The sequence below is a fragment of the Equus quagga genome, chromosome 14 (genome assembly GCF_021613505.1).
Source record: "Equus quagga isolate Etosha38 chromosome 14, UCLA_HA_Equagga_1.0, whole genome shotgun sequence".
NCBI lineage: Eukaryota > Metazoa > Chordata > Mammalia > Perissodactyla > Equidae > Equus > Equus quagga.
Window position 1 is genome coordinate 15,917,851 of NC_060280.1, and position 16,159 is coordinate 15,934,009.

General features: G+C 38.4%; 1 protein-coding gene across 3 annotated transcripts in view; it reads right to left on the minus strand.

Moving 5' to 3' along the window:
• The window catches only part of FAR1 (fatty acyl-CoA reductase 1), a 75,326-nt gene that overhangs the window by 32,194 nt on the left and 26,973 nt on the right, over positions 1-16,159 (minus strand). For all 3 annotated transcript variants that reach the window (XM_046685956.1, XM_046685954.1, XM_046685953.1), the window contains one exon: positions 7,706-7,901. In XM_046685956.1, the coding sequence (XP_046541912.1) occupies positions 7,706-7,894 (189 nt within the window). In that variant the 5' untranslated portion in view covers positions 7,895-7,901. The remainder of the gene's footprint in view (positions 1-7,705; positions 7,902-16,159) is intronic.

Genomic DNA, 16,159 nt, shown 5'->3' on the forward strand with positions numbered 1-16,159 from the left:
TGAACGAACTTGAGAAATATCACATGTGCATACACAGGATTCTAAACTGAAAATTGAATACTTCTTAAGTATACTCAAAGGAATAAATTTAACTAGAGAATCAGATCCCAAGGTGATTATAGTGTAGAGGTATATTCAATTGCGAGTCAAATTTTTTATTCTAGATTTCACAAACATTGATGCTACCTCTAGCTTACTGCTCTATTACAGTTTGACTCTCCACTTCATCTAAAGGCCATATTTGCAGTTTAAGCAAGGATTCTCGATCTGGGAAGAAAGTCCATACGTGTTGTGTACTCACTTTCACTTTCCTAGATGACTTCTAGTAGGTAACAGTCTTTCCCTCCACCACTCTTAGCTAGTGACTTCAATACTAACGTGTTCTTACATTAATTCATAAAATATTTACTAAGCATTTCAGATGAGTCAGAGACCTTCTAGACACTGAGAAAAAAAGGAAACGACCTTTGCCTCACGCTAGTTAGATTGTAACAGGACACACTAGACAAGTAAACTAACAATTAAAACAGAGTTATAAGTAATCAAATAGGGGTAATATTACAGTGCTTTGGGACTATACAGGAGAAAACAACTAACCCAAGCTTGGAAAGGACCTGAGATTATAAAGTAGAATAGTGTTCTAGGCAGAGAAAGTAGCATGTATAACCACCTGAAGTGAGAGAACATTAATTTGCTTGGGAATTAAAAATAATTCAGTAAGGGTTTGGCCCAGTGGCGCAGCGGTTAAGTGCGCATGTTCCGCTTCGGCAGCCCGGGGTTCACGGGTTCGGATCCCGGGTGTGGACATGGCACTACTCGGCAAGCCATGCTATGGCAGGCGTCCCACATACAAAGTAGAGGAAGATGGGCACGGAGATTAGCTCAGGACCAGTATTCCCCAGCAAAAAGAGGAGGATTGGCAGCAGATGTTAGCTCAGGGCTAATCTTCCTCAAAAAAAAAAAAAAAATTCAGTAAGACTTGGCCAATGACGATATGAGGGATAAGGAAGGTACACTTCATGAGGACACAAATCACATTTGTTTTGCTCAGCATACAAGCCCTAGATAGCAGAATGCCTGGCAAGATACAGACATAATAAACATTTGTTAAGTGAATAAATTCATTAGGTGGAAACCAGTGGAAGAGAAAGAAGTACAGTTACGGAGATATGAGTTCAGTTCTGTGAATGCCGAGTGTAAAGTACCTATGTGACACCTCAGATGATAGGTCTAGCAGAGGTTAACTGGCTCTGTGGGTCTGGAGTTGTGGGGAGAGCCAGACTACTGACAGCGATTTTACTAACCACACACAGGTAGCCTGTGGTAGAAGATCATCCAAGTAGCAGCACTGATGAGCAGCTGAGGTCTGAGGTCCAGACTACAGGAAGCTTTTTCCAAATCTAATTTAAAATATAACCATTCATCTCACATTAAACAGAGGATGCTGAGTAATCACCTATCTGGACCTAGTAAGAAAAGATCAAGGCTTAGGGAAAAACTCTGAAGAATACCAATATTCAAGGGGCAAGCAGAGAAAAAGGAAGCTGAAGAATGACCAGAAAAGAACTTGTAACACCTTGAATTGACACTTTTTTGTTCTGTCAGATTGCCAACGACCTTTAATTCCCCCTCATATCAGATATCTCTACCACTACTACCAAGACATGACCGTGCTGCTTCACAAGTTACATCTCAAACTTGATACTCCTCCCCTCTCTAGCCACCATCTCTTTATTCAGTACCATCTTTTCCAGTGAATTTAACCTACCGGTACCCCAATTAGTTCCTACTTTATTAAGTTCACTAATGCCCTCTGTAATATACTTTACTCCCTGTCCAGCATTTATTTTGTGGTCAGCTATTTTAATTCAATCCTCACCATCCAAAGGAATTTCTTTTCCCAGAGACGTTCCCATAAACCAGTGGTTCTCAACTAGGGGCATTTCAGCCCCTGGGAACACTTGGTGATGTCTGGAGACACCTTTAGTTGTCACAACTGGGGGTGGGGAGGCGGGGTGGCAGTAAGGAGCAGGAGCTGCTGGCACCTACTGGGTAGAGGTCAGGAATGCTGCTGATCCCTGCAATGCACAAGACAGCTCCCACAACAAGGAGTTATCCAGCCCAAAATGTCAACATTGCTGAGGTTGAGAAACTGCTCTAAGACAATGTTCCACTATAGTGTATGCTCTGTGCCTATGCTCTTTACTGTTTTAAAACCATAATAGGCTTTACCTCTAAGTTTCTTACCAACTTCAAGTGTACATTCCCTGCTACTTGAAACAAAAAGGACTCATTTTACTCATTCACCAGCAATGCTATACGTAACGGGGAATGAGCGGCCCTAGGATTAAGTGGCAGGATGTGCTAGGACGGAATTAAAGGCATAAAATAAAATGACAAAATTTTATGGAGTGTTTGAGTCCAATACTTATTTAGACAAATATTTGGGGACAAAGTATTTTATATTGAAAATAATGGCCATGTCTTTAAGCTATCCCACAGAAGTTCAATGAAATTTCAGGCTTTAAATAGAAGATATTCATTTTCTTTACAAATTAGACTTAATGGAGAGGAAAAATTCTAGAAGCACTGCCCTACAGATCCCAGAGGGGATGCCCAAATCTTTTATATTTTACTCAGGCCCTCAATTCCAACCAAGACATCAACTTCAACAACTGCTCCTATCCAATCTCTGCATACCTCTGCACTCTCTCTTCTTTCCCTCCTCCCTCTTAAAAACTCTCCAGAATGTAGGCTCCAGTAAGGCTGGGACTCTATCTTATTTATCTCTGAATTCAACACCTCACATCAAGTCGAGTGCCCAGCACTGAGTAGGCACAATAAATGTTTTCTGAACAATAAAAACTGACTAAGAATAAACAGCCTCTCACTAGGGGAAGAGAGACTATTAGGAGGGAGATTAATGAACACCAATTACAAATCGTTCACGATAAAATGCCAAGATGAGTAAACAAAGGGCAGAGATGGCGACAAAACACACATGCAGGTATTTTTACTTAAAAAAAGCCTTGTGGCCTTACAGCCCCTCAATGACTCCCTTTCTCATAGGTTTCCAGGGAAGCAAAAGATTCCAAAAGGACTCAGGAGAGAATCAGAAAGAGAAAAAATGGTGAATGTAGACTAATTTGAGTAGTTGAGAACTATAGAGATAATTTCTAAATATCTGAGAAGGAATCCCACATCTCACAGTTAAAGATAAAAGCAACATGTTGAAGAGTATCTGCTGTATGATGTCAAAGACAAGCTAATGTGATATGACAATTAGTTCCAATCCAAAGAACTATCACAAAGGTACACTTATGTGCCACATAACGATGTTTTGGTCAACAATGGACTGCATATACGATGGTGGTCCCATAAGACAGTACCATATAGCCTAGGTGTGTAGTAGGCCACACCAACTAGGTTTGCGTAAGTGCACTCTGTGACGTTTGCACGACAATGACATCACCTAAAGACACATTTCTCAGAATGTATCCCCATCAATAACTGATGCATGACTGTACATGAAGTTCACTTGAAGTGAAAAGTCTGGTTGGTTGCTCTGTAGAAGCATCTGCTACTATTTAGGTTTTTTTCAACAGACCTGTAAGAACTTAGATATTCAAATAAGCATTATTCTCAATCCAAAATAAATGCTATAATCAAAATTCCTTTTTGGGATATGCCTTCAGAGTCAGATTCCTCACGTGTACTAAAATTGAGCTCATAGCTTTCTAATCACTTTTGTTTCTGACTCCAACTTCATTCTCTGAATCTTTAGTGCTAAGCTCGGGTTCAAATTAATTTTGGATGTCTGTGCAAGTCAACTCTTTCCTTAAAGCATGAACATTTCCCTTATTAGGTACATCCATAAGAATGTGCTGGAAGTCTGTCTAAGTAACACTGTATACTCTTAAACAGCAGCAGTTCTCAAAGTGTGGTCTAAGGATCCTACTAGTCTCCCAGACTATTTTAGGTAGTTCACAAGGTCAAAACTATTACCATACTAAAACTAAGACATTATTTGCATTTTTTTACTTTCGTTCTCTTAAAAGTGTAGAGAGGAGTTTCTCAAAGGCCATGTGTGTGATGACATCATTGCTCTGATGCTAACGGAATGTGTGCTTGTATATTCTTTTACTTTAGAAGGTTCTCAGTTTTAATTTCTATCACAATAAATATCAATAAGATATTTGAAACAAAATTTCACAAAAACAAAACCTCACAAAAACAAAACCTCTTAAATCTCAATAATTTTTAAGAGAGCAAAGGGGTCCAGAGACCAAAAGTTTGAGAATCACTGCCTTAAATAAACAGAATCTTCCAACCTATTTGGCAGACATGAAAAAGTATAGCCACAAGGTAATGGTATCAGTCTGCAATACACTGCAGTCAATCTACCATTTCAAATAATTTTCTCAAGAGTTATAATTAAAAGTCACTTGGAAAAAATGTGTAAATTATATCATGTGTTTTAAAAATGTCCTTATACTAGTCTACAAAACAGTTTCATTTTAAAATGATATGGAACACAGCTCAGTCCCTCTCCTCAGTTCTTGGGAAAAATCTGAAAATGAACTCTGTACCTCCCGCACTTTAAGATGGCAAGTTCTTCAAGTGCAGTTAATATGTAGTTACCTTTTCTGTTAGTAAATATTGAAATATTAACTTACATCTTACTTTTAAAAATAAATACCTGGAAAGTTCCTGTGGTAAATCTTTAATCTAAGAGTTTAAAGTTAATACTATTTACACTCTTCTCATTTTAATTGTATTTCAGGAGGCAGAAACCTTACTTGGGGAAAGCAGGAATGTTGGTAGAGAACACCCCAGCACTTAATACCTACGTTACATGCCTTATACAGCTCCCAGTAAGGCAAAAACCACAGCTTGCCCTGGATCTTTCAGCCCATCAAACAGCACCCATGGCAGGGCCTCTGCGCCTGCTGCCTCCTCTGCCTTGAACACTCTTCCTCCACGTACCCACAAGGATTCCCTCACTTCATTCAGGTCTCTACCCCAAACGTCACCTGAGAGAGAACTTGTCTTCCATCGTATCTAAAGGAGCACCTCCATCACTTTCAATCCCCTTTACCTGCTTTCCTTGTCTTCACAGCAAGTATCACTATTCAACACCTTACAGATTTGTTAACTTGTCTCCCTGACTAGAATGTAAATTCTCCAAATGCTAGGACTTTGTTTTGTTCTCTGTTACATCTTTAGTCACCTGAACAGGCCCTAGTGCACCAGCAGGACTCAACATATCTTTGTGGCAGGGAGGGTAGGAGAGGAACGCAAGCACATGAGAGTTTGGGGCAATGGGAAGAACATCACTAAGGTATAACTAGCTACGTGAATTATACTGCCATTGAGCAGCTCTCAAAGAAGATTTTTTTTTTAAGTAATTCAGAGAAAAGAAGTTTTTCTAGTTGAAGTAAGAATTATTTAAAGTTTTCAAGCGAGGACAAACTAAATTAATAAAGTAAACAGTGGAGACAAACGTAAATTTTTTTTATTCTTTAACTCCCTATTAATGGTATCAAATAATTTTTTTTTGAGGAAGATTAGCCTTGAGCTAACATCTGCTGCCAATCCTCTTTTTGCTGAGGCCCTGAGCTAATATCCGTGCCCATCTTCCTCTACTTTATATTTGGGACGCCTGCCACAGCATGGCTTGCCAAACGATGCCATGTCTGCGCCCGGGATCCAAACTGGCGAACCCCGGGCCCCCAAAGCGGAACGTGTGCACTTAACCACTGCACCACCAGGCCAGCCTCAAATAATTTATTTTTAAAAGGAAAAACTAATATTAATTTACACTTCACTGCTAAAACCCTGTGTATAAAATTACCTCTTTATAAGGGGGAACAAAATACAAACAAGGAAAACATGGATGCTTCACACAGAAGTGAAGTTTATCTTTCTGAACCAAAATTATATTTGAATGGCAATCATTCTCAAACAACACAATATCTCAGTAAAGAAAATATTCTACATATAGCTTAATGTCTTCTTAACTCATCATGTCATCATAGTGAATATTGGCTATTGTACTTTATCATAATAGTGTGATATTAAGACAATTAAAAAGTTATATTTTAACACCCCCAAACTTCTATACATGTCTTAGTGTGTATGTTTCCCGTTTTTTCTCATAATTGTTCTTCTGCTATCGTACTTGTCACTCCTGGAAGATATGCTCCCCATTACTGCCCTAACCCATAACCTGACTCCTCTCCTTGCTGTGTGTTACATGTTATTCTTATTCTCTACCCTTCACCCTCTTTTTTTCTGCTCTCTGTCATCTTCTCTCTTAATTTTTGTCAACTTGGGCACCAACTGCCATTAGCTTTGGGAAATCAAGCTACTTTTACTCAGCATGTATCAGCTACAAATCTTACAACTAGTAAGCTATCCAACTCTAAAGACTACTTTACCAACTTACCACAAAGCCTTCCATCATCTTTTCTTTACTTTCTTATCTATTGGGGAAGTAATGTTACAAAGTAGAAAGATAACAGGGGTTTGTTAGCAAGTCATCTGTATTATCTCCAAGGTCTATCAGCTACAGAACCTCAGATAAAATTACAACCTCTGAGACTCACTGTCCATATTTGTAAAATGAGATCTATCAACATCTGCCCATACCAGAGGATGAGCTCTGGGTTGGACTGCCAGACTGCAGAGACATTAGCTCTAACGTTCATTAACGATATGACCTTGTGAAATGGGAATACCCGTACCTACCTTAAAGAGTTGTTGTGATAATTAAACACATATAAGGTGCTTTGCACACAGTGCCCAGCACAAGGTAAGTACTCAATAAATGTTAATCACTATTAACTACTTTACGGATTTCTACTGAAAGATCCAAACAGACTGGAAAACAAATCATGTCTAACAAATTATTTATTTATTAACTCTAGTGACTTAATCTATAATTAATCATCGTATCTTTTGACACTTTTCAGCAATTCTTTGACTGCTCAGTGACTCAGAGGTTTCTGGGTTTTTTTTTCAAACATCAGTCATAGCTGCTCTAGAGGGTTAAAACGTACCAGATGCCTATCTAGAAACTAAAAAATGACAGAGCTACTATACTAAACTTACTATCAATTAATGTCAAATTCATTCATTTTGAGAGAATCCAAAAGCTTATGATTGTAAAATAATTTTAATCCAGCTCATTTCTACTTTTTCTTAGCACTATTTTTCTAAAGGGTCAAAATGTACGACATTTCTTGTATTTTATGACCCCTCTGTCATTATGGTCATATTTGTCAAATGGGAATACGTAACTTTGTGACCTCCTAATATAGTTGTGGAGAGCAATCAGTGCTTACAAACTTTTAAGTGTTATCAAAGTATAATGTCTTAGCATAGTAGGTGGTTAGAAATTACCTCAATTACTATTATTCTGAAGAGTATTTAAAATAGCTAATTACAAATAACCTGCCTCAAGTATTCTAAATATTAAAGGCAATTTAGAACTTAATATAGAATTTTGCCTATCATAGAGGAAAGCCTTTTTTTCCCCTACTGATCACAAGTCATATCCAGTTTATTGCCATCCTTTAAGATTTTTTTTACTAATTTTTTTTCAGGATACTAAGGAAATATACCAAGATGTTAATGATTACAATAATTATACACCCAAAAACACACTTTTTCTCTCCTCCAAATGATCATTTTCCACACTTACCTTGCCACTAATGATTTCTTCTACTCGCTCTTGGGGCGTCTGTCCAGCTTTCTGTCTGACCAAAACGTACACTGAATTCACCTTAGGACAAGACCTCAGCAGCTTTTCCAAAAGCACCTTCCCCAGGAAGCCAGTGGCTCCAGTGAGGAGGACGTTCTTGCCTTCGTAGTATTCGGGGATTGAAACCATCCTGATCCTAGGGAAACAGAGCAAACAAGCACTAGTTCAAAGACGTACTTTCATCCTTGTATACTAAAAATCTCTTGGTATTCAAATAAGTATTTTAAAGGACAGGCAAAAATCCAAGTTGAATGTTAACAAAAGGGACTTCAACATTGGGTTCACTGTAGAAAGGTAGAAAGAACAACGAATTAAAGCTATGGCTTCTCATACCTGTGTTCTCCCGCTGGATCACCTCTGACAACTCACTCCCCTTCTCTGGGCCTGGGTTTCTTTAGTACAGTTTACACTAAATGACCTCTAAAAATTCCTTCCAGCAATAAGAACCCAAATCTTCATTTAAACCTCTGTTAAACCCTAAACACAAATGAATAGTGTTTCTCTGTCTCCAAAAAGATTTATAACACCAAATAGAGGCCAGCAGCAAGACTGAATTGCCTAGGTTGTATAACATGGCAAGGTGTCATATTCATGTATCATCGCCAGTTGAAACACGAAGAGGTAACACCAAGTCCTTTCTCCCGCATGTCTGTAGTGACAATATATCCAAAAAGTGCTTAAATTAAATTTCTCTTTTAAAAAAGCCATAATAAGATATATATGGGCTGACTTCTCCTCCTACCCAAATTCCACTGAAAAAGCAGAAAAGATAGTATACTAAGAGAAGGAACAAACAAAAGAACCATGATGAATGGAAAAAAACAAGACACAAAAGGAATCATGCAGTGTCATTATTCAAAGCTCAAACACACTCAAAACAACGCTCTTTAATGTTTGGAAATGTATATACACAATAATATTAATAGATGCATGAGAGGGAGTGCAATACAATCAGAGAATAAGAAGCTTCAATTATATTTATGTTTTATTTAAGCTGGGGAGTAGATACATGTGTCTTATGTGCAAATTTTTCATAATTATAAAAAAAATCAACAATTTGAAAATAAGAAATAGACCCAGAAACAAGCAAAAATGAAGTAAAGAATTTCTAGAAGAACCAGATGAGACTAAATTGATAGAGAAGCCGTAGCAGAAGAAATAACAACTCAAGCAACAAGTATAGGAAAGGACTATAAGGAGACAAGAGCTGTCCCAACCCCCTAAATAGAAAACACCAAACTCAGGATCAAGAAGCTGCATTAAAGCATAGGGAAATCAAGGTTATTAAAGATTTGCTCACAGAACAACAGAGCTAGTCATGACAGTCTTACTTCCTGTATAAACTTTGGCTCCCAAGCTGAGTATCTAGATCTGCCGAGAAGAGCATTCAGCATGGGTGCTAGGGACAAAAGAGAAGTAGGGCTGAGACTGAGGTTGTACCAAACATCCACAAATGGAGGTGGAGGAGGTGGGGGAGAGAGGAAACAAAAACAACCCAAAGAAAAACGTTGGGGCCAGCCCGTGGTCAGTGGTTAAGTTTGCGCGTTCCACTTCAGCGGCCCAGGGTTTCACCGGTTTGGATCCTGGGCATGACATGGCACTGCTCATCAAGCCATGCTGAGGCGGCATCCCACATGCCACAACTAGAAGGACTCACAACTAAAAATATACAACTATGTACCAGGGGGCTTTGGGGAGAAAAAGGAAAAGGTTTAATAAGACTATTTCAAGATTTCAATGACCAAAAAGTCTAATTAAAACTATAGAGCATTAAACTTAAAACATTAATAACCTCATAGGGGAGAAATGAAGAATAGTTCTGTATGAATACACCTAACACATCTTGTAGGTATTAATGACAATTACATACCAAATATATGTTAAACACAGTGTCCTTAGAACACAACCCAGAACAAATTATCTAATTCTCTGAGTTTCATTTTCTTCATATGTAAAAGTTTCATCTGCATTTTATTTTTTTCTGCTTTTTCCTCCCAAATCCCCTCAGTAACAGTTGTATATCTTACTTGTGGGTCCTTCTAGTTGTGACATGTGCGATGCCACCTCAACATGGCCTAACGAGTGGTGCCATGTCTGTGCAGGATCCAAACTGGCGATACCCTGGGCTGCCGAAGCAGAGCGCAGGAACTTAACCACTGGGCTGGGCCCCATCATATGTAAAAATTTACTCAACAAATTAAGCATCTATATATAACGATATACACCTGAAATTCATATAATGTTATAAGGCAATGTTACCTCAATAAAAAATAAAGAAACTAGGGATAATATTAATAAATTAAAAAAAAAAAAAAACCAGCATCAACTAGATACCAGGCACCAAAAAGTTTTCCTTGGGTATATATATGCATTTAAGACAGAAAAAGATACTAAGCAGTTTTCCCTCTAATAATTGAGGATTTTTTTTCTTTTTTTTAATTGAGTTAATGATAGGTTACAATCTTGTGAAATTTCAGTTGTACGTTAACATTTGTCAGTCATGTTGTAGGTGCACCACTTCACCCTTTGTGCCCACCCCCCACCCCACCTTTCCCCTGGTAGCCACTAATCTGTTCTCTTTGCCCACATTTTTAAATTCCTCATATGAGTGGAGTCATACAGAGATTAGCCTTCTCTAACTGGCTTATTTCACTTAACATAATTCCCTCAAGCTCCATCCATGTTATTGCAAATGGAATGATTTTGTTCTGTTTTGCAGCTGAGTAGTAGTCCACTGTATGTATATACCACATCTTCTTTATCCATTTATCTGTTGATGGGCACTTAGCTTGCTTCCATGTCTTGGCTATTGTAAATAATGCTGCAATGAACATTGGGGTGCATAGGACTTTTGGAATTGCTGACTTGAAGCTCTTTGGATAGATACCCAGCAGTGGAATGGCTGGATCGTATGGTAGTTCTATTTTTAATTTTTTGAGGAATCTCCATACTGTTTTCCATAGTGGCTACACCACTTTGCACTCCCAACAGCAGTGTATCAGGGTTCCTTTTTCTCCACAACCTCTCCAACATTTGTTGCTATTAGTTTTAGATATTTTTGTCATTCTAATGGGTGTAAGGTGATATCTTAGTGTAGTTTTGATTTGCATTTCCCTGATGATCAGCGACGATGAGCATCTTTTGATCTGCCTATTGGCCATCCGTATATCTTCTTTGGAGAAAAATGTCTGTTCATGTCTCCAGCCCATTTTTTGATCAGGTTGTTTGATTTTTTGCTGTTGAGTTGTGAGAGTTCTTTATATATTATGGATATTAAGCCTTTGTCGGATATATGACTTGCAAATATTTTTTCCCAGTTAGTGGGTTGTTTTTTTGTTTCAATCCTGTTTTCATTTGCCTTGAAGAAGCTCTTTAGTCTGATGAAGTCCCATTTGTTTCTTCTTTCTATTGTTTCCCTTCTCTGAGAAGACATGGTGTCTGAAAAGATCCTTTTAATACCAATGTCAAAGAGTGTACTGTCTAGGTTTTCTTCTAGAAGCCTTATGGTTTCAGGTCTCACCTTTAGGTCTTTGATCCATTTTGAGTTTATTTTGGTGAATGGTGAGAAAGAATGGTCAATTTTCATTCTTTCACGTATGGCTTTCCAGTTTTCCCAGCACCACTTGTTGAAAAGAGTTCTTTTCTCCATTGTATGCTCTCAGCTCCTTTGTCGAAGATAAGCTGTCCATAGATGTGTGGTTTTATTTCTGGGCTTTCAATTCTGTTCCATTATCTGTGCACCTGTTTTTGTACCAGTACCATGCTGTTTTGATTATGGTAGCTTTGTAGTATGTTTTGAAGTCAGGGATTGTGATGCCTCCCATTTTGTTCTTTTTTCTCAGGATTGCTTTAGCAATTCGGGGTCTTTTGTTGCCCCATATAAATTTTAGGATTCTTTGTTCTAATTCTGTAAAGAATGTCATTAGGATTCTGATTGGGATAGCATTGAATCTGTAGATTGCTTTAGGCAGAATGGACATTTTAACAATGTTTATGCTTCCAATCCATGTACATAGAATGTCTTTCCATCTCCTTATGTCGTCATCCAATTCTCTCAAAAAGGCCTTGTAATTTTCATTATATAGGTCCTTCACTTCCCTAGTTAAATTTATCCCGAGGTATTTTATTCTTTTTGTTGCGATTGTGAATGGTATTGTGTTCTTGAGTTCTTTTTCTGTTAGTTCGTTATTAGAATATAGAAATGCTACTGATTTATACAAATTGATTTTATACCCTGCAACTTTGCTGTAGCTGTTGATTACTTCTAAGAGTTTCCCAATGGATTCTTTGGGGTTTTCTATATATAAGATCATGTCGTCTGCAAACAGCAAGAGTTTCACTTCTTCCCTCCCTATTTGGATTCCATTTTCTTGCCTGATTGCTCTGGCCAGGACCTCCAGTACCATGTTGAATAAGAGTGGTGAGAGAGGGCATCCTTGTCTCAGTCCTGTTTTCAGGGAGATGGCGCTCAGTTTTTGCCCATTGAGTATGATGCTGGCTGTGGGTTTGTCATATATGCCCTTTATTATGTTGAGTTAGTTCCCTTCTATGCCCATTTTGTTCAGTTTTAATCATAAATGGCTGTTGGATCTTGTCAAATGCTTTCTCTGCATCTATTGAGATGATCATGTGGTTTTTTCCTCAGTTTGTTGATGTGGTGTATCACATTGATTGATTTGCGGATGTTGAACCATCCCTGTGTCCCTGGTATGAATTCCACCTGATCATGATGTATGATCCTTTTGATGAATTGGTGAATTCTTGTTGCCAAAATTTTGTTTAGAATTTTTGCATCTATGTTCATCAGCAACATTACCCTGTTGTTCTCTTTTTTCGTGGTGTCCTTGTCAGGCTTTGGTATCAGCATGATGTTGGCCTCATAGAATGTGTTAGAAGTGTTCCATCCTCCCTAATTTTTTGGAATAGCTTGAAAAGGATAGGTACTAAATACTGTCTGAACGTTTGGTAGAATTCCCCAGGGAAGCCATCTGGTCCTGGGGTTTTATTCTTTGGGATGTTTTTGATTGCTATTTCAATCTCTTTCCTTGTGACTGGTCTGTTCAAATTGTCTGCTTCTTCTTGAGTGAGCTTTGGGAGATTGTAGGAGTCCAAGAATTTATCCATTTCCTCTAGGTTATCCATTCTGTTAGCATAGAGTTTTTCATAGAATTCTCTTATAACCCGTTATATTTCTGCAGAGTCTGTTGTTATTTCTCCTCTTTCATTTCTGATTTTGTTTATTTAGGCTTTCTCTCTTTTTTTCTTTGTAAGTCTGGCTAGGGGTTTGTCAATTTTATTTATCTTCTCAAAGAACCAGCTCTTTGTTTCATTGATCCTTTCTACTGCCTTTTTCATTTCAATAGTATTTATTTCTGCTCTGATTTTTATTATTTCTCTCCTTCTGCTGACTTTGGGCTTTGTTTGTTATTCTTTCTCTAGTTTAGTTAGGTGTAATTTAAGACTGCTTATTTGGGATTTTTCTTGTTTGTTAAGATGTGCCTGTATTGCGATGAATTTTCCTCTTAATACAGCTTTTGCTGCATCCCATATGAGTTGGTATGGCATGTTATCATTTTCATTTGTTTCCAGGTATTTTTTGATTTCTTCTTTAATTTCTTCAATGATTCATTGCTTGTTCAGTAGTGTATTATTTAGTCTCCAAATCTTTGTGCCTTTCTCAGCTTTTTTCTTGTAATTAATTTCTATCCTTACAGCATTATGATCGGAGAAGATGCTTGTTATTATTTCAATTTTTTAAATTTGTAGAGGCTTGCCTTGTTTCCCAACATATGGCCTATCCTTGAGAGTGTTCCATGTGCACTTGAGAAGAATGTGTATTCTGCGGTTTTAGGATGAAGTGATCTATATATGTCTGTTAAGTCCAATTGTTTTAGTTTTTCATTTAGCTCCACTATTTCCTTGTTGATGATCTGTCCATTGATGTGAGTGGGGTGTTGAGGTCCCCTACTATTATTGTGTTGTTTTTAATATCTTCCTTTAAGTCTGTTAATAGTTGCTTTATGAACCTTGGTGCCCCTATGTTGGGTGCATAAATATTTATAAGCGTTATTTCTTCTTGATGTAGTGTCCCTTTGATCATTATATATTGTCCCTCTGTGTCTCTCTGTAGCTGTCTTATTTTGAAATCCGCTTTGTCTGATATAAGAATTGCAGCACCTGCTTTTTTTTGCTTGCTATTAGCTTGAAGTATTGTTCTCCACCCCTTCACTCTGAGCCTGTGTTTGTCCTTGGAGCTGAGGTGTGTTTCCTGGAGGCAACAAATTGTTGGATCTTGTTCTTTAATCCATTTTGCCACTCTGTGTCTTTTTATTGGAGAGTTCAATCCGTTTACATTGAGAGTGATTATTGATGCATGTGGACTTAATGCTGTCAATCTGTCACTCGTTATCTGAATTTCCTGCGTTTCTCTTCCTGCGTGCTTTAGCCTACCCATTTAATACTGCAATTTCTTATGCTGGGTTTCTTGGATTTTTCCTTATTTATGTTTTGTGGCTCTGTTCTGTTTTTTAGTTTAGTGGCTACCCTGAAGTTTGTATTTAGAATCTCGTGTATAATATAGTCTATTCTCTGGTGGTCTCTTACTTACTTGGCCTAGACTGATTTAGTCCCCTTGCTCTTCCCCTCCTAAATTATTTTTTTCATTTCTTATTCCAACTCATGTTATGAGTTTGTAGTTAGAGTGATAAGATTGTCTTTGCTTTGGTCGTTTCCTTACCTTTATCCTAACGCTATAGTTGAATATTTGCTATCCTATTGTGGTTCTATTTATTTGTCTCCCTACTCTGTGGTTTGTGACCCCTGTCTCCCTTTTTTCCTTTTTCAGGTATGAGAGCCTTCTTGAGGATTTCTTGTAGTGGAGGACTTTTGGTTACAAATTCCCATAACTTTTGTTTGTCTGGAAAAGATTTAATTTCTCCCTCATATCTGAAGGATATTCTTGCTGGATAGAGTATTCTGGGCTGAAGATTTTTATCTTTTAAAGTTTTGAATATGTCACTCCATTCTCTCCTAGCTTGTAAGGTTTCTGTAGAGAAATCCACTGAAAGTCTGATAGGAGTTCCTTTGTAGGTTATTTTCTTCTGTCTTGCTGCCCTGAGTATTCTTTCTTTGTCTTTCATTTCTGCCATCTGTACTACTATATGTCTTGCAGTAGGTCTTTTTGCATTGACAAATCTAGTAGATCTGAAAGCTTCCTCTACACACATTTCTCCCTCAATCCCTAGATTTGGGAAGTTCTCTTCTATAACTTCATTAAGCACACTTTCTGCTCCATTTTCCTTTTCCACGTTCTCCGGAATTCCTCTGATCCTTAAATTCTTTCTCCTCAGTGAATCTGCTCTCTCTCTGAGATTCTACTCATTTTTTTTAACTCTTAGTTCTCTTTCTTCCTCTGTCTGGAGCCATTCAGCCTGTCTATCTTCAATTTATCCTAATTTGCTCCTCTGTGGTGTCTACATGGGCATTCAGGGAATCCGTATTCTGTTTTATCTGATCCATTGCATTTTTCATCTCTAGTAATTCTGTTTGATTCTTCTTTATAATTTCAATCTCTTTTGTGAAGTAAGTCCAGAACTCGTTGGCTTGTTTCTCTGTCTTTCTCTCTACCTCACTGAGTTTTTTGATTATAGCTACTCTGAACTCATTTTCACTTAGTTTACCTATTTCCAAGTCCTCAGGACTGAATTCTGTGTTTTTATTGTTTTCCTTCTGGTCTGGGGCTTTTATAAATTGCCGGGTGGTAGAGGAGCAGTTTTTCGCATGGTAGTAGAATTCGGTTGCAGTTACAGCCTGTCGCCACTAGACGGGGGTTGAGAGCCGCACGTTCTGAGCTCTCCGCCTTTGGGCAAGACGGTGGCACCCACTGCGGTTTGCCAGGGGGAGGGGCTATTTTTCTCACACAACAATCTGAATTCGGATCTGTTCTGTTCTCTGGTCTCCCGAGTCCCCGGGTTTATGGGGTCCCCGCACATAGAAGCTTTCCCCCGCCAGCAGGTTTCCACTGTACCGGCGGCAGGAGTCCTGGACGATCCCCTGGTCGTGCGGCCCCTCCCCTGCTCCTTCTTGTACCTGCGGCAGCGATCCCAGACTCTAGGGGAGGGAGCAAAGTCCTCTCCTACCCTGTTCCACCTCCTCCGAGGCTGGCAGCAGGGTCTCCATCCTCCGTCTTTTTGATACTGTAGGTCTCTGACGTCCTGGCATTAGGTTTATTAGCTGAAATTCAGGTTTTTTTCCAGTCCTTTGTTGTAATTTGGAGGGGAGAGAGTCCCGGGTCAGCTCACCCTGCCATTTTGCTCTGCCCTCTTCGGATCTTTCCAATAATGGAGGATTTATATCTTGAATATGTGATTGGCTCAACCCTAAAAAAGCACAACT